The 20017-nt window shown below is 40.4% G+C and overlaps 1 protein-coding gene across 8 annotated transcripts in view; it reads right to left on the reverse strand.

Annotated features, from left to right (window-relative positions):
- ZEB1 (zinc finger E-box binding homeobox 1) overlaps positions 1 to 19621 on the reverse strand; it is a 200180-nt gene extending 180559 nt beyond the window's left edge. For 3 of the 8 annotated variants that reach the window (XM_018057188.1, XM_018057184.1, XM_018057186.1), the window contains exon 1: positions 19497 to 19577. Coding sequence is in view for 4 of the 8 variants with exons in the window: in XM_018057181.1 (XP_017912670.1) it covers positions 19497 to 19554 (58 nt within the window). In the remaining 4 variants the exon portion in view is untranslated. Of the gene's footprint in view, positions 1 to 4156; positions 5481 to 19496 lie in introns of those variants that run through there. The other 5 variants (XM_018057181.1, XM_018057180.1, XM_018057183.1 and 2 more) reach the window with 3 other exon arrangements.

The following is a 20017-nucleotide window of genomic DNA, read 5'->3' on the forward strand; positions in this document are numbered from 1 at the left end:
CCAACCCTGGAATCAAAATGGGGTCTCCTGCATTGCAGGTGGATTCTTTACCAGCTGAGCTACCAGGGAAGCCCAATATCCCGAAATAAAACATTATATCCATATATTGTGAGAATAAAATACATCACATACGTTTTAGGCAGGGCAAGGCTGTTCTCAAACTTCTTAAAATGCTCAATAAGTAGAATATATTTGAAAGTAGAAAACTGTAAATTCAGTATTCAGAAAAATGTGAAAGAATTAAAGCTATCTGTGCCTCATGGGGCTTCCCAGGTGGCGCTAGCAGTTAAGAACCTGCCTGCCAAGCAGGAGTCCTAAGAGCCTCAGGCTTGATCCCTGGGCTGGGAGACCCCCTAGAGGGAGGCACTGCGAGCCACTCCAGTATCGCCTAGAAAATCTCATGGACAGAGGAGCCTGACGGGCTACAGCCCATGGGGTTGCAAACAACTGGACATGACTGAGAAACTAACACACTCCCTCAAAAAAGACACAAATGTCATATTAAAAACTCGAGATATTCAAAATAATTTTTCCCGGTTACTATTTTCAGTTAAATACTGATTATTAGCAGCTGATTAATTTTATAAGTAATTGTTAATATTAAATACTAAAAATAATTCTATAAATAAGTTTAAGCTATAAATAAAAATATAACAAATATTTCAGTATTCACCATACAGGTTTTTTAAGAAAAAACATTACCCTTACCTCTTGCATTTACTATGTCCCTCCCCAAAGCAATGTTATTCACTCATCCCTAATTTTATATTTATCATTCCCTTTAGAGTTGTACTGTAATTGTATCCTTGAACAGCATATTACTTCACATATTCTTGACTTTTATATAAACGGAACCATGCTCTATCTTCTATGATTTGTTTTGTACCAACAGTACATTCTTCAGATGATCTGAGCTATTGAGCACAGCTATAACTCACTCATTTTTAGCATTCCATTGTCTGAATATATCACTATGCATCCTACTGTGAATTTAAGGGTTTTGTTGTTATTGTTATCAACAGCGCTGTATGGACAATTATACACGTCACCTAACATGTCAAGTGGAGAGGTTTCCCAAGGACACACTCAGGAATGGAGACACTGCCTCATAGCGTATGTGCATCTTCGTTTAATAACACCAGTTTTTTCCTAGTGGCTGTACCAATTAACATTACCACCATTACTTTCTAAGTGTTCCAGCTGCTCCATACTTACATGAACAGAAGTACTATTTGCCTTTTAATTTTTGAGAATCTAGGAGGAATTAAATGCCTTCTTGTGGTTTTAACATGTGATTCCTTAATTACTCAGGGGCTTCTCTGGTAGCTCAGAGGGAAAATTGTCTGCTTGCAATGTGTGAGACCTGGGTTCAATCCCTGGGTTGAAAAGATCCCCTGGAGAAGGAAATGGCAACCCACTCCAGCATTCTTGCCTGGAGAATCCCATGGATGGAGGAGCCTGGTAGGCTACAGTCCACAGGGTCGCAAAGAGTCACACACATCTGAGCGACTTCACTTTCTTTCCCTGGTTACTCATGAAGTTGAATATCTTATAATATGCTTATTGGTCAAATGACTTTATTCTTTTATGAATGAAATGACATTTAAGTTCTCTGCCCAGTTTTCTATTGAGCTCTTTATTTCGCTGTGTGGCAGACTTTTTATGTGCTGAGAACTAATCCCTATGCTCTTTACATATCTATGTAGTGAAAAAATTAATAATTTTGATGTAGTCATGCTTGCCCATCTTTTGCTCTATTTATGCATTTTTACCTTATTTATTCAGTCCTTAAAATATCCTACTCTATTACCTTTGGAAAGTGGTATGGTTTTACCTTAACTATGCCTTTATCTTACCTACAGGTTTAGATCTACAATCAAGTCTAACTGATTTCTTTAACTATTACGAGGTGATGCTCCAACTCAACTTTTCTCCACTTAATTAACCAACCACCCCAAATACCGGGTCATCTAACAATACCAGTGCTGTTACTGATCAGGCTTCCTTTATGAATATCTTACTATTATTCCTTGAATAGTTTGTATAAATAGAATTTGCTAGTAACCTGTGTGTAGCTGGTATTTTTGTGAGCGTATTTTTCCTTTATGTTTTAAGACCATTCAATCTTTTATGCCTTCTTGAGCTAATCAATACAAGCTATATTTTTCTAGGAATGTGTCCACCGATGTAACTTCCATCTACAGGAGCATAAAGATGGCCATTCCTGAAACACCACTGGAACACTCTTCTTCACTCCAAAACCATACTATCTTGTGACTTCTCTTCCCTTTAGCCCTGCCAGTAGTTTTCAATCTTGTTAGAAATAACAGGTTCTTAGTTGCATTGTTTCCTCTGATTTACTTTCGGTTTCAATTTCATTAACTTATATTTCCTTTTTACACTACTTGAAGGAGCATTCTTTTATTCTTCTAATTCTTAACAATTCAGTTATTTTTTTCAGCATATAGTCCTGTAACAATCATTAAAGTCTATAAATTTCCATAAACTATCACTTTAGCTATATCACATAAGCCCCGATATACAGTATTTTATTACTGTTAAATTATAAATATTTTCTAACATTCTTTATGAGTTTTTCTTTGGCCCAAGAGTTATTTGCAAATAATACACCTGAATTCCCACCTTTGGAAGGAATGATGCTAAAGCTGAAGCTCCAGTACTTTGGCCACCTCATGCGAAGAGTTGACTCATTGGAAAAGACTCTGATGCTGGGAGGAATTGGGGGCAGGAGGAGAAGGGGACAACGGAGGATGGGATGGCTGGATGGCATCACTGACTCGATGGACCCGAGTCTGAGTGAACTCAGGGAGTTGGTGATGGACAGAGAAGCCTGGCGTGCTGCGATTCATGGGGTCGCAAAGAGTCGGACACGACTGAGCGACTGAACTGAACTGAACTGACAGGGAAATTATGTTATCATTATTGTTATATAAATTATGTGTTTGTAGTTAATGGCATTGTAAACAGAGAAAGCAGTATGATGTCAATACACAGGAATTTGTTAAAAACCGGCTGTATTTGACCAGAGTACTGTCAGTTTTATTATATGTTCTCCATGCGCTTTAAAAGAATTTTTTAAAGATATCTGACAGGCAATGTTCTATAAATGGCTGTGACAGCAAGTTTGTTAATGCTGTTATTAAAATCTTCTATATTTTTGTTGATTTTCTCTGCTTATTTCAACATTTATAAGCAGAGAAATTATTATAAGCTTATTAAAAATTAATACTAAGCTCTAATAAGGGAAACCTTTAAATAACTTACAATGCTGATGGATTTTTTCCTGTGGTCCTATTTTTTGCTTAATATATTTAGAAAGCATATTATCAGGTGCATGGCAGTTTTAAATTACCATTCCTTTTATTTTTTTTTATCATTATTTGGTGACCCTCACTCTCTAGGATAGTTTTCCCCCCCAAAGTAAACTTTACACAATATTCATATGGCAACATAACACAGCTTTTCTTTAGTAACTATTGTCAGGCATATCTTATTTTTATCCTTTTTAAATTTTTTATAACTTTTTAAAAGGCATGTTTCTTTGAAAGAGCACATAACTAGATTTTCCTATTTTATCCAATCTGACAATGAGTTTCTGTTAACAAGAGCATTTTTCCAATTTACATGCATTTCATTCCTAATATATTTACATTTATATTACTACTACCTTGTTTGTGCTTTCTACTTTATTCCCATTTCTTGTCTTTTTAAGAAAATTGAGTATATTTTCTATTTCCCTATTCTACTAGTTTGGAAGAAATGCATACTACTTCCAGATTTTTATTCCTTATCTCAGAAGTTTTAACATGAGTACACAACTTACCAGTCTACAGCTTATCAATAATATTACCCTCCTGCCAAGTTTAAAGTGTTGCTCTGTCTTCCTTATTTACCATTTCATCTCCTGGGCTCTCTCGCCTTACATCTCAGACTTTCCATCTGCGGCCGCCTTCCTTACCCTTGGTGATCAGAAACTCAAGAGAACATGATGGTGGCAGTATGACCGTGACTTGTTAACCGACTGCTGACTCAACCCAGTGCACCAAGGACAGACGGCAACCTGGGCTCTGCATGACTCAGGTGACCAAGAACAAGTGGGGTGAGTGTGGTCACGAAATCTGCCAACAGCTAGTACCTTGCTTCCTTCCCCCGATGCGTCACTGTCCAAGAACAGACTGTCCAAGTCCGCCTTCCTGCCTTGAACTGTTTTTGTAGCACAGTAAAAATCCATACTCATCTACTGTGGAAAAAAGAGGAGGATGAGCCTTGTCCAGAAAAGCAACTTCACATGGTAAAGCCACGATTACAGAGCATTTTACAACAGTTAAGTTTACTACTGTCACACACAGTAAGGTAAACATATACAAAAGGTACAAATGAGTATCATGAAGATGAACTTAGTTAAGCTTTAAAAGTTTCTACTACACAGTTTATAGCATACGCAGCACAAAAGCCCCTTAATTAACACAAAATTAGGTCCAATGTGATATATTTAGAAAACATATACAGATAAGAGGAGAAGGGAATGGCTACCCACTCCAGCACTCTTGCCTGGAGAATCCCATGGACAGAGGAGCCTGGCAGGCTACAGTCCATGGGGTTGCAAGAGTCAGACATGACTTAGCAATTAAACCACCACCACCATACAGATAAGATGGTATTTTTTACATAAGAATTACTTAGTGATTGAAACACGATGAAGTGTGCTTTCTCAGCACCTGGTCTAAATACAAGCACTAATCTATCCTTTAACATGCAGTGTGATTTCCCAAAAAAGCTTGAATTTTTTTTTTCTGTTTGTTTATTAAGAAAAACACACACCAATCCTACAGCTATTCTGAACCAGAAACATTCCCTTAAACAAACTTTTATTTTATTTGGAATCTGTAAGTTTCATACATGCCTAGTTATTTTAATGTAGACAGTAAAAGAGTCAGCTCATTTATCAGCCTTGTTTAAAATTAACAAGCAGGTAGTGGATCCTGCCAGCCCAAAGAACGGCAAGCACCATTACCTTATTTTATTAATTATCTACAGTAGAGAACTGATCACAAAGTACATATAACAGATTCACAAGATGGAGTTCTACACAGAACTATTAATAAGTGCCAGAAATAATCTAGAAAACTGCCCAGTAATAATAAATGCAGAGGATTTTACATCTTCAGAGAATCATAATTAACAGCAGTAAAACCATCTTATTCCTTAAGACTGTAAGTCCACAACACATTTGCATGGGTTGTGATTTACTGATTTGAAAAAGGAAAAAAAATATATATATATATACACACATAAAATTCCTCACAATAGTGCAGAGCTCAGAAACAACCAACTTCTTACAGATTTGAGCAATCTACTCCAACCAAGGCCACTTCTGCTTCCAGTGAAGTAAGTCTTTTATTCAGAGATGAGGAAGTGGCAGTGGCGACCGTCACAACGGCAGCCGCACAATCAGAGCAGTTACTGTGTGACTCTGTTAGCAATGCAGCGCCCAAGCAAAAACTCGGGAAAACAGGAAAAATATGCTTTCACTTTTATAGCTTTTCCCACTTTTAATAAAGCAGCATATATGTTCTTCAGTGTTTAATCATTTAACATCTAATACATAAAGAAAACTGGATGATAGATTACATAATCACCTCACCCTCTTCCTCAAGACCTTTGGCAATTCCTCATCATCACTGCATCCAAGATAAAATCCAATCACAGTAAAACACAGCTTTATTTTTTTCACTTGCTTCCAATCTAATTCTCCAGCCTCATCTTTAGCCATTCCTCCACTTGCCCTACAGAGTTCAACCAAACGTGACCTGTAAGCCCCACAATGAGTGCTGGGTATGTGTGTGTGTGATGTACTTGCATACAATTCCCTATTTGGAATATTGCTCTCTACATCTTTACTAAGATAACCCAGACACATCCTGTAAGACATAGCCATCCCCTCTGCATGTGGGTCAGAGTATCACATCAGTTATACATCAAACTATATTCTAAAGGCTGGTTTTCCTATATTTCTTCCATAGTACACTGTAAGCTCTTCAGGGCTACATACTGTATCCTTCATCCTCAGGGTTTCACTGCCTTTCACACAGAGATCCATCATGCTCATTCTACAGATGAACAAACTTGACCCAAATAAATTATTTTCCCAATTTCATAGGCTGAGTAGCAGCAGATTTAATATTAGCATCTAAGACTTCTATCTTCCAGTTCAAAGCTCTTTCTATACATGCACCTAAGGATACCAGAACAGAAGGAATTATGCATTAGTATCTATAAAGTTCAAGCCAGATAGAAAGCTAAGTGGACTATAAAAAAGTGAGAGCTTTACAAACAAAAAATAAGATAAAAGTTAGTTACAATGGATTTTCAAGAAATAGGGACAGGTGATAAAAATAGAAAAATTAGTTAGAAAAATACTATCTTAAAAATAAGAATCACACAGGAGTTAATCCAGTGACATATAGGCTTTTTAGGACATGAAAAAGATAAATAATAAACAAACATTATCTTAATCAACTTCAGTGAGGGATAAAGTATGTAGCAAAAAAAAAAACAAGATCAAGCATCTTTGCCAAAGTAATGGGTATAATGGGGCTTCTCAGGTGGCTCAGTGGTAAAGAAGCCACCTGCAATGCAGGAGACAAAAGTATAATGTCTGGGTCAGGAAGATCCCCTGGAGAAGGAAATGACAACCCACTCCAGTATTCTTACCTGGAGAATCCCAAGGACAGAGGAGCCTGGTGGGCTTCAGTGCATAAGGTTGCAAAGAGCTGGACACAATTTGGGGATCAAACAACAACAACAACAAAGGGTATAATGATCATTTATGTTAAGAGGAAAGCAGCTTTATTTGGTATATGTTATCTTTTATGGGAAAAATGTTTTAGGAAGCAAGATTTTAACTTAAATAAAAAACCACCAGTCTCAAGAGAAATGACCTTAAAAAAGCTCACATTGAAGAGTAAACATAATATTAACCAACTCAGATCTATATGCTTTAAAATATTTAAATGTTACAAAACACAGAAAATTTGAAAATAGTCTTTGAAGTTACCCTAGGAGCAGAGGGGAGCAGGGCAAGACTTCTTCTCCCAGGGTTAGCCTTGACTCCACAAGCACTGATTGCCTACCATAGGCAGGTTCACTGAGAGGCACGAAAGGGCAGGGTCCAGGAGGATGGAATCAACTGGAGTCAAACCCCAGTTCTACTGTTTATTAGCCCTACAAAAAGGGTCTGACCTTAACAGGATCACTGTGAGAATCAAATGAGCTCTTAACAGTAAATGTGAAACCCTCAGAATAGCACCTGCCCTGTGGAGAATAGTGTAAATACCGCAGGTGCTGAACCTGGCCAGTCACCACCACCTTGAGACCACCCCTGGCATACCAGGGCAGGAAAGAAAAGGAAACCAGCACAACAATGTACAGCAATTTTCCTCCAATTAAAAAAAAAATGAAGAAAGATCAAGGAAACCAGGGTCAGGTAGGGAGGATGACACAGAAACTCCGTGACACAGCAGAACAAGCACAATAATACAAGTATAAACCTGGCCCACAACTGTAACAGAAGAGAAGACAGCCACCTTCCTCTGACAAACTGGAAGGGGACCAGTGAAAGCATTTTAGTGGAAGAAACATCTGAGATGCACTCCTGTCATTTCACAATGTAACAAAACCCAGGGGATCATGGGGAAAAAAGTGTATACCAGGTAGAGGGAACAAAAGGACCTCGGAAGGCACAGAGCAAAAGCCAGGAGTCTGGAGGCGGGAGGGGCCGCCAGAAAGAGGGAGAAATAGCAGGCAGGACCATAAACCAGGGCCTGGGATGCCTCTGGAAGGACCCTGGTTTTGTCCAGTAAGTTAGTAAAAATCCCAGGAAGGGGCTTAACTAGGGTAATGATTGAATGAGACTTCTTTTCTCACAGATAGTTTCGGCAGCAACCTGCACGGCAGACCAGAGGAAGGAGGAACAACCAGCTAGTTTAAGACTGGAAGTGCTAAACTCACCACCACCACGCAGGAATGCAAGAGTGCAAAGAGAACACTCACAGGCAGCTCAAGTCTGGTTACCCTCTTTCAGGATCTTTCTAGAAAACGTTAGCCTTGAGTATCTCTGTGAAATGAAAATGTGTCAAGGACAGAAAAAAATTGAAAACTGACTGGACACAATGAAATGGCTCTCTGTTTAAAAAAAAAAAATGTATAAAACCAGGAAAGCAGGATTTGTGTTTCTCTACAATCAAGAAAGAACTTCAGTTCTTTAGTTAGGTTCTGAAAAACATTCTTAAAAATCTCAAGTAGAAATTCTTATGCTGAAATTTTGATGAGTGAGATCTAGTTTTTGTCTCTTGCAAACTACTCAAGGCTATCTACATTTGCAGATGAAAATAAAAACAAGATTCAGACAAAAGTTAACCCAAAATGGACCATAGACACAAATGTTAAAGCTATAAACTTAAAAAATAAGGAGAAAAATTTCCTCAACTGGGCAAAGATTTCCTAGAATACAAAAAGCACAAAGCCTAAAAGAATAAAATTATAAACTGTACTTCATCAAATGTGGGATAAGCCACAGAAAGGGAGAAAATATTTCACATATCTAAATCCAACAAAGATCTTGGATCCAGAATATACAGAGAACTCTTATAACTCAATAATAAAAGGCAAGCAACCCAATTAAAAGTAGATAAATGGTTAGAAGACATATTTCAGAAAACAAAATATCAAAATGGCCAATAAGTACATCAGAAGATACTCAAACGTCATTAGTTTTCAGTTAAATCCAAATTAAAACCAAAGTACACCTCTACATACCTACTGGAATAGCCTAATCTAAAACATGGACAAACGTCTGCAAGGATTGGAACAACCAGAACTATCATTCTTTGAAAAGATGAAACGGTACAAGCACACGAGAAACTAGTTTGGCGGTTTCTTGCCAAGTTAAACATGCACTTACTACATGGGCCAGCAATTCCACCCAAAAGAAATATAAGCATATAACATAAAAACTGGATGTGAATGCTCATAGCTGCTTTGTTCTACAGCAAAGAACCAGAAAACAACCCAAATGCAGGCATAACTCGTTCTACTGTTTGACTTTACAGTACTTCAAAGTCACTGCATAAAAAAAAAAAAAAAACTGAAGGTTTGAGGCAACCGTGTGTTATCAAATGATGGCTAGCATGTTTCAGCAGTTATTTTAATTTAGGTATGTGTAGTTTTTTAAGACATAATGCTACTTGCTGAACACTTAAGAGTACAGGACAGTGAAACCTGCATGTGACACTTTAAGGCGATACTCATTTTATTGTGGTGATCTGGAACAAAACCTGCAGTATCTTCAAGGTCTGCCTGTGGTAAGCCCATTGCAAATGAACAGAAAATCAATTCTACCACACAAGGGAAGACTGCTCGGCAAGACAAAAGGGATGGACTACTGATACACGCTATAACACAATGAAAAGCTGTGCTGAGCGGAAGCAGGCAGACAGCACACAATGTATGGTTCTGCTCATGTAAACTCTAGGGCGGTCAGTCTCATCTCTAATGATCAAAACCGGATTGCCAGCGGCTTGGGCCAGAGGCGGTGATGACTGACAGAGACGAGGTACAAGAGAGCTTTCGGAGATGCAGGAAACATTCCGTATCTTGATTCTGTTGTTGGTTACACAGGTAACCACAGGTATGTTGAAACTCATCAGAATGTACATGCATACCACTGTACATGAGTTAAACCTCAATAAAACTTCATAACATGCACAAAAATCAGAGTCACATTTTAACTTTTATCTTAGGATTGCCTTGATCTATAACCACAAGGACACACTATGTTTTAGGAAGACATACAACTGTCTTCTTCCGTATTATTTTCAAACTAAATGAGTGAAACCATGAAAAGTTGTGGATGCCACATTCCCTATGCTATTCAATTATGGCATATGAAGCTTAGCTTCCTTGGGATTAGGCTGTTTTAGGCAGCAGAATAACAAGTTCAGGTCAATACTATATATGAGGTAATATGGTGAGGTCTCTTGCAATAAAATGTCCTTTAAAAAGAGTCCAAGGTAGCCTTTCTAAAGCTAAACGACATACCCAGATACCTGTAAGATGAAGCTTCAGGTTATGTTACTGTTCTACTGATTTAACAGTCAGCCATGTTGTTAAGACCAAAACAATTAAGCAATGCTTAAGGTGAAAGCTATAAAAACAAAAAACAAATTTTATAAATAAATAAAAATAAATATAAATAATAAAACAATATCCTTTTAGATGGCATTTATTACTGTATTAGTTAAAGTTAATTATGGACAAGAGAATAAGAAATTGTCAGTTGAGTCAAGATGCATTTAAAGCAAATAATCTTAATAATATAAATAAAAATTTAAACAAAATTTATTGAATGCTTAAAACATGTATTAAGCTCAGGGCTTCATACATCTTATTCAACCTAAGGTAAACTCTAAGGTTACCATCCCCATTTTACATATGGGGGAATTTAAGCACATGGAGACTAAGAAACTTAATTTTCTTAGTCAAGGCAACTCAGGTAATATATTATAGGATCAACCCAAATCCTTAACTACTGTTTGCTCCCCTTCAGAAAGAAACACCATATTCAAAAAGTGAACTACAGTCTTACCAAAGACCTAAATATGAAAGGTAAAACTACAAAACTATTAGAAGAAAATCTAAGAAAATATCTTTGTAACTTATGGATTAGAAAGGACATCATATGACCCACAAAGTAAAAAACGTGGTGGATTTAAGTATATTACAATTTGGGATCCCCATACCATAGTCAACATCAACAGGTGACTGGGATTACTATCTCAAACACACAAGGAATTCCAGGAAATCAACAAGTGGAAACTCAACCAAAAAGAAGGCAAAGAGCATGAATAAGTCAGACCTGGAAAGGGAAACTTAGATGGCCACCAAGGACGCAAAGAAACAATCAACCTGCCTACGAAACAGAGAACTGTGTTTTATACTTTATACAAAGCAATTACAATAATCTACTTAACAACTGTTAAATTAACCAAATGTAGATGCTGTACAATACCAAAAGCTGACAAAAATGCGAGAAAATGGGAATTATCTAACACTGGTGAAGGGAAAAAACTGGTGTAGCCATTTCAGAAATAATCTGGCAGAACTTAGTGATATTTAATACGTGACTAACTTATAACTCAGCAATACGATGCCTGGATATATGTTCCCAGAGAAACTCTTTCACGGCCATTAGCAACAGGTAGAAAGATGCTTTTTACAGAATTATTTGTACCCAAGAGTTGGAGTCAATACGGGTCACCGTTATTAGGGAAACTGATTAAGTAATTGTTAAGTGCTGAAGCAAACCATGAAATACCACACAGCTACAAGCAATGAAAGACATGTACTTACAATAACATGAACAGATCTCAAACAACACTAAGTGAAGGAAACATACAGCAAAATATCAGTTATACGGATACAAAACAAAGAACCAGATAATTTTACAAGGAAACAGCCAAGAACATACATAAAACACATTAGATTGAGTACAAGCGAGAGTTGGGAAGGAGAGAGTGAATGGAAGCTGAGGCAGGGAATGCAGAGGGACAATGACAATCCAAGCAATAGGAATATGCCTCTAAGCAACACGATACCAACTCTGCACCTGCAATGTTTTAGATGAAGTCAGCACATCAACTGTCAAATTTGATGGATTTATGGGAAGAGATTAGAAATCCATTTTTATGAGACAACTGAGTATTCCACAAGATACCTTTGGTTTTTCCTATGATAAATCTGAGAATTCAAGACTTCTACTTCTTCCTTGTTATCTTCATAGGTGAAATGGTCCGATTAAGGCATATCAAGCTACTCGCCTGAGAAACTGGAACCAAGTCCAAGCAAACTAGTAACAGAATTTTGCAAAGTTCTTTTTCCTCTTTGAATCTGTTTACTTATCTGAAAAAAATAGATTTGGATAATTCTCCCAAATCCCTCCAGCTCCAAGATTTCATTTAATTACTATCTGTTCACATTAAATTATTTTCTCTCTGCTCCAACTATTCCCTCCCCCAATTAAAAAAAAAAGAGTATCAAAAGAGATTTAGAAAAGGATGTAGCAATAGGAGTGAACAGCAACGTAATTTTTTAGGGTAGAAACTAGAAAACATTAGAGATACAGTGATGTTCAAAGAGCCTTTTCCCATATCTAAGGTAGAGTAAGGTTAACTGGAACCCAGGCTCAGACATTCTATTTCATGAAGGATTTTAGGTATTCCACCCATTACCACTGCCCCTTCTTAAAACATATGTTAAAGTCTCTTATGGAGTTTCTACTTGAAGGTTCTAAATTTCAGCTTTACTGTATCAGTTTTCAGATAAAAAATGACGATTCCCTAAAGGTCCGTTCCATATTAAACATGTTAAGATTCCAAAAGAATGATGAATTTTTTAAATCAACAAACTGGTCACATTCTGAACACTTAACAACAACAACAAAAAAGACAAGCATTCAATTAGATCTGTGGATTGAATGGATATAAGGCCTTAAAAATAAGAGAAATTAGACTATACTGTAGCTTGGTAACCACGAATAGTAACTGAGGTATCTGAAGAATAGTGATGTCACATTTTACAAAAAGAAAATTAAAATCAATATTTTAAATATTTTAAAAGCTGAAATTAGAATATACCTAAAATTCTGAAATTGGAACATATTAAAAGAGAAAAGGGATGTCTTGCAATATTTTTAGAATAAATATGAGAAACTGACATCACTCCCATATTTATCTTCATCCACACTGAAGTTTAAATATGGATGGGGAAGGGGTGGGGGAAGGGGAGTGGGAATTAAGAGGTCACGAAACATCTGTTCCTAATAATTCCAGCACAGATACAGTTGTTCCTGCAGGTCCCCCAGGCCGCCACGCTATGAGGTCTTCCACCAACAGCTAAAGTGTAGACTCCAAAGCCTGCACATTAAGTCTCAGATATCCACAGAGTTGACTATAGGACAAACATGTACGTGGACAATTAACTGCATTCTCTGTGTCTACAGGGGACCTCTAGTAAATACCAAGAAAATGTTTGAAGAAATAAACGAGAGGAAAATAACTTCTTAGAGAAGGAATAAAGAATCTAATAACGTTTCACAAGCATGGACTTGAATACTTTTTTTAGCTGATACTTTTGGAACCTTTCAATTTATCTACACCCCAATGATATTCTCCAAAGTATGTTTTAACAAAATCAATGAAGTGGGTTGTAAACATTAATTTTTTTCTCTGAACACAATCTACTAGAGGGCCTCTTACTGCCATACTTTCAAGACACCCAGTTTCAGATTAACCAGCAGCATAAACCACCCCCATCATGCACACAACAGACTTAAAAACTTTATTTGGTAAAACCAATGCCCTAAGAATGCTTCCTTTACAGCTATCATTCTTCAAGCACTGTTCCACAGGGATGTTTGTCAAAGGGACAAACTTCCAATTATAACACGAAGAAATTCGGGGAACTGATGGCTGGTTAACAGTACTGTACACTGTACTTGAAAGTTGCTTTGAGAGTAGAGGTTGAATGTTCTCATCATGACAACAACAAACTGGTAATTATGTGAGGTGAAGGATGTGTTAACTAACCTTACTGTGGTAAACACGCTGCAATACATATGTGTATCAAATTATCACATTGTACACCTTAAACTTGCACAGTGTTATGCGTCTATTACATCTCAGTAAAGCTGGAAAAAATAAGAAAAAAGCCACTGTCTCATCCAAAGGAAAGATGATTTCCTATAGCAAAGCTTGTACAGTAGGTCACATTTCATTTTAACCAAGGTTGCTGCAAAACTTTTCCTACTCTGTGTATATCCATTTATTTTCCACTTTTAATATACCTATTTTAGCTATTATTTAGCTAGCTATATGCACAACATAGTCTTTCAAAAAGTATTTTCATTTTATATATTCATTTTAAATATATTGCATTTTATTTCTTAATTGAGGCACTTTAATTTTAAAAATTTACATTTTATGTCAATAATGAACTTTAATTTTATTTAGCTTATAGGTCTGTTGGAAATGAAGAGACATTTCTCCCCATAAATTAGCGATCATACTGCAAGGATTGTGGTGGTAGTGATGGTTTAGCCACTAAGTCAGGTCCCACTCTTGCGGCCCCATGGACCACAGCCCACCAGGCTCCCCTATCCATGGAATTCCCAAGGTAGGAACACTGGAGTGAGTTGCTATTTCCTTCCCCTTTTTCACGCCTGAATACTACTATCATTTTATCAAGTCCTCTAACCTCTCACTGCACTTTTGCACATTAACGCATATCTTCTTCCAAAATCTGTGTGATTTTTCTTTACCTCTTCTGCAATTCACGACAAGTAGTCAAGTGTAGCTAGTAATATAATTCCACATGATACTGCATCTGTGTTTACATCTGGCTCTAATCACACGCTTAGAAGTGATTTATACAAGGGAAAGCAAAAAAAGAGAAAAAAATAAAAACACAACCAGGAGAAATAATTATGCTGTTATTTTAAATGTATCATTTCCAATTTGACAGAACTTTCTTACCATATGCTTCAAAGCTATCAAAATTGCAAACACAGGGTATGGCATTTTAAAAAATACTGTCTATAAGAAAGAAAAGTACTAACCAAATATTCCATATGTTTTTATATCAGAGTCATCTTAACAAGTGCTTGATGCTTCCAATTTATAAGATATTTTAAGTTTTATTCCATGCTATAACTGTACATGTCATGGCTTCATGGTGAAATTCCTTAGTTCATTAAAAAAAAAAAAAAAGTAAACCAACACTATTCACTATTGAGCTCTAGGAATTGGTAGAACACCAATCTCAAGAACTATATCAGGAAATGTGAAACTATACACACAAACACACACTCTTGAAGAACTATGACACCCTAAAATGAGAAATTCACACAAGTTTTCCTGATAATTCAGGTAATTCCTACCTGAATTCCTACAATTCAAGATAAAGAGCATTACAATTGCATTATGGTAATGGTGTTGGTGCATTAATAAAGAAACCATTAAAAATAATTAAGGAAATAAATATTCATGACATTTGACCTAAGTAGGAATTCCAAAATTTACAGTTACATTAACATAATTATACAGACACAGGCCAAAAAGATATAAATACATTGAATCTTGTACAATATAAGTTGTATCAATTTACATTTATTGAAAAGAATTCTTTGAATACAAGTATACTAATTAATAAGCTGCAGAGATTTTTAAATGAATTTAAAACTTCAAAACAAATGTACACTCCTTAATTTTCAGCTGATCAATTTAAAATTTATATACTACCTGATTCTGAACCTTAACTAGAAGGGGCGGGAAAGACAAAATCTAAAAATCACTAACATCTGAGTAACCGCTGTTTAATACCTTCTTCAGAAGTTGTCTGCCAACCCATGCATAGTTTAAGTCTACATGAATTATGAAAAAATAATTACACAGTATCACCAATTTCAAATTTTCTTACTATATCCAACCACTTACATGTTTACATCTAAAAGTATATATTCCCAGAGATCTTACTATGAATGAAAAAGGGAGTAAAAAAATATAGTAATTATGTAAAATAAATATGGACAAATCATTACATATTCTTCTCCAAAACTACCAACATAAAACTTTCTTTAAAGAAGCAGTAATACAACTGGTCTAAAGCAAGACTAAATTGATAGCAACCTCAATTTCAAGATACAAAAAGATCAAATTTATAAAACTATCCAAGCTAAAACAATCCTACTTCTTTCCAGTCCTGGCAGCCTAGAAAATGCTATGCCTAATTTACCTAGGGCTAGTTTTAAATAACAGTTAAGACCCAGAATTACATTGAAGGTCCCTATCAAAGCAGAGGTCCCAAATCAACAGGAGATAAGACAGGTTTATGGTAATACTAAAGCAATAATCATTTTTGTTAGCATCCTCTACTGGTGGTTTCCAAAGACAGCAAGCAGAAATGCAAATAACAGAAGATATGTACCTGCTAGTCCATCCAGGGTGAATTAATCAGTGTGTAGTCATTAGTGACTAGAGTAGGTTTCTCAAGAAAAAAAAAAAAAAAGTAACCACAAAGAGGAGAAGTGGAAAATGAGAAGACAGATTTTGAAAATATAGCAAACAAACCATTACATTATAAATGGTAAAAAAACAATTTAAGCCATTCTAATGCCACTCCTTTAGAGACGACTAACATCATTACCATAAAGTTACTACATAAGGTTGATGCTTTCTCAAACCTTGCTCAACTGGTTTACCCCTGTCAAGTCACATTACTTGAGGCTTCCATTAGTATCCTACTCTGCAGATATATTCCAGAGAAGAAATTAAAATATTTTACTGGAGGCTGAGCAGAAAATCTGCATGCCTTATTTCAAAATGAACAAAAAATTATTTACATATAAATTACAGCATAAAGTACCTCCATGACTATCTCCCACTGTATACATCACATCATTTATTCCTTCATTAAAAAGATTTAAGAGTTAACGTTTTTCCCAAGCGATTCTCTCCAGTAACAACTGCAACTTACATATGATTGCGTTGCTAAGAAATCCTAACCAGCACCTATCCTGAGGTTTCACAACACAATGGCGTGTAACTTCATTTTTAATTTGCAAATCAGGAGGCTTAATCAAATAGCGTGGCTGTAATAATCAGCAATGGATGAAATGCATCTGAGAACAAAAAGAAATACAAGGACGGAGCCAAAAGTGATGAAAATGGAAGATACCTGTAGTAGCACACTGCTATCTGAAACACCTTTTGTTTTCTGAGAGTAATCCTCACTGCAGACAAGACGTTTTGTGCTAAACATCCCCAAATCTGTTTTTCTAATATTAAACACAAAGGAAAAACACTGACAGCAAGCGCAGTAAATAAATCCCTCCCTTGAGAATGAAAGCAGCAGACAGGAGCGGGCTGACATACATGCAGGAGGAAAACTAAACCCCATCTTTTTTCTACCTGCACAAGTTGCCATTTGCTGCAGCGATCCAACAGCTCTCTTTCCTGTTGATTTCAAGTACCTTTCAGGATCGCTTTTTCCCCTTAAGTCATCTGTTGATATGCCTGATGGGTGTAATAGTCACATCCCAGGATCTTTAGAAGAAAAATCCATCCTTTCCTGCTCAGGTAAACATGTTTACAGCAGCTGCACAGACGCTGGGTGGTTCAGACTCACATGTCACACACATGTCGTCAGCAACAAGAAAAGCCCCTTTCTCTGGCGATGAACATTTTAAATAAGGTAAAACGCGAACAGCCCTTTCCAGACCAACTTACCTTTCATAAAGCCACATCAGCAACAGCAGCAACAGCTCAATATAGCACACACACTGTATGACGCTAAAACAGGAAATTAAAATTGCAATAGCCTGTGCTCCGCTCCTGGCCGTAACAAGTCATCTCTCCACAACGAGGACGCCAAATATTAGTTATCGATCATCACTTAACAGACGTCTTTAAAATGCAAATGTGTATTTGGATAACTAAGACCGTTCACGAAAGCGGCGGTTTCAATGTCGGCTAGAATAAATTAAAATTACGTTTACATCTTGAAACCGCCTAAAAACCTCCGTATCTGCTTCTAGACAGGAAATCCCACACAAAATCTAAAATTGCCAGGAAAGGTTACAAAACCTCGCGTTTCGCATCCCGCAGGGGAGGGAGAAAGGGAGCCCGGGCCTGGGGGTGGGGCGAGCGCCGGAGAGTTTTGACTTAAACCCGTATTTCCTCATTTTCTGGAGGATACGGAGATCCCGTTCCAGGCGCATTTATTTCCCTACTCTCAGAAACTCGTTTTAAAAATAACGCAGGAACCCATACGAGCCCCTCGGTCCGCTAGATCCGTGCAATTCCTTATATAGACTCGGCCGCAGCCAGCGGCAGGGCCGTAGCCGCCCATTATTCTCCAAACAGGTACCGGGCGGGCGGGGGCCGCGCTCCGGCCTCGGCCCTGTCGCCGCAGGAACTGTCCAGACAATACCCACCAGCAGACGGTCGCCGCGGAGCGGGCGGGCGGGCGGGCGCAGCATCGCCCCCCAGATAAGCAGAAATGCAACCAACTTCCACCGTCTCTCCCCACCGCAAAGGGCGACTGTGCAACCCAACACATGTTCGGGGCTCGCTCGCTCGCTCTCCGGTTATTATTGTTATTTTTCTAAACTCTCACGCCAGGCAGATGGGTGTGTGTGTGTGTGTGTGTGTGTGCGCGCGCCCCTCCCCGCGCAGCATCAGCACTCATTAGTAAACCCGGCGGCCGCCGCCGCCGCCGGGCGGGCAGCGGCGACCCGCGTCCGTCGGTCCGGCCGCCCCCCTCCCCCACACTCCTTCCACCCGAGACCCCGAGCGCCGTCCAAGCTCCCTCCGCCGGTTTCACGCCCCGCGCGTCCGGCCCAGGTAACAACTTCCCCAAACCGAAAGAGAACAAGGGAGGCGCACGCTCGGCAGCCCATCCCCGCGCAGAGGAGGCGTCCTCCCGGGCGGGGGGACCTGTCTGCGGTTCTTCCCGGTCCCGAGACCAGGTAACAACTCTGCCAACCCGCCGCCGCCGCCGCCCCCCCTACACACCCCACGGCTCCCACGGCCGCGGCTCCGCGCCCGCCCCGCCCGCCGGCTCCCCGCGGGACGCGGACCGCGCTCGGGGCGCTTAAGGGACCCGCACCCCACCCCGAGGACCGTGAAGCCCCGTCCCGCGCCGAGCGCGCCTCGCCGGCCGCTCCCAACTTTACCGCCACCGGCCTGGCCCGTCCGCCCGCCGCGCGCTCCGCGCACACGCGCGCACGGACGACACGCAGCCCGCGGCGGCCGCGTCCCGCCGCCGCGCGCCCGCAGCCCGGCCCGCCCGCCTGGCCAAGCCGCGGGGCCCGAGCCACCGCGCCGGCGGGGCCGCGGCGCGCGGAAGCCACTCTGCACGGGCAAGCGCCGGGCACAAGTTAGTTCCTCGGCTCCGGGGCCTCGGCGCCGCGGGGACGAAACGCCGAGGAAGCCGAGGAGGCGGGGAGGGGGGCGCCGAGGGGGCACAAGAGTGGGGAAAAAGTGCGGAAAGAAGCAACAGCCGCTCCCCCCCGAGCCCAGAAAAGTGGGCGCCGCGTCCCGGCCGCCCGCCCGCCCGCGCCGGGGATGCGGCGGCGGCAGCGGCGGCTAACGGTCCAGCGAGGCGGCAGGGGCGGCGGGAGCCGCTAGGCGGAGAGACCAGGTAAGAGACATAACGGTTCAGGGAGAGCGGGCGGCCGCGGCGCGGCTCCGGCGGCGGCGGCCCGGAGGGGGGCAGAGAGCACTACTTTCTACTTTCCCACTCCACTTGGCCCGTCCCTGCCCGGCCGCCCCCAGCCCAGCTCGCCCCCCTCGCCCTCGGGGGCGCACCGGCCGCCCGGCTCCCCCTGACTCCGCCGCTCCCCGGTCCCCTCCGCCACTCACCGTTATTGCGCCGCGGGTTCGCCTGCTTTCTGCGCTTACACCTGGGGCCATCCGCCATGATCCTCTCGCTTGTGTCTAAATGCTCGAGTCACCTCCTCCCCCTCCCTCCCTCCCCCTTTCCCCCCCCCGCCCCTCCGCCTCCACCCCTCCCCCCTCCCCACCGCACCTGGTTTACGACACTCGCGGCTTTACGACATCACCTTCCTTACACCTAGAGCCACTCGCTCTACGGCCGGAACCTTGTTGCTAGGGAGAGGACGGTTTGCGGCAGACGGGGGAGCAGCTGAGTTTGCATGGAGGGGCGAGGAAAAAGTTTCCTCCAGGTGTCGCGGGCGGGGGTGCCGGGGTGGGGGCGCGGGGGAACCATGTGGACGTGGTCCGAAGGGCGACTGGCCGTCGGAGCCGAGAAAGGTAAAATAGGAGCTCTGAACTGGCCACACCCGCTGCGGCCGCCAGGGGCACGTTCAGGTCTAGCTGATTCTCGCCGTTATCCCGTGCCCTCGGAGCCGCCCCCGGAGTGG

Source organism: Capra hircus, chromosome 13 (assembly GCF_001704415.2).
Source record: "Capra hircus breed San Clemente chromosome 13, ASM170441v1, whole genome shotgun sequence".
Classification (NCBI taxonomy): domain Eukaryota; kingdom Metazoa; phylum Chordata; class Mammalia; order Artiodactyla; family Bovidae; genus Capra; species Capra hircus.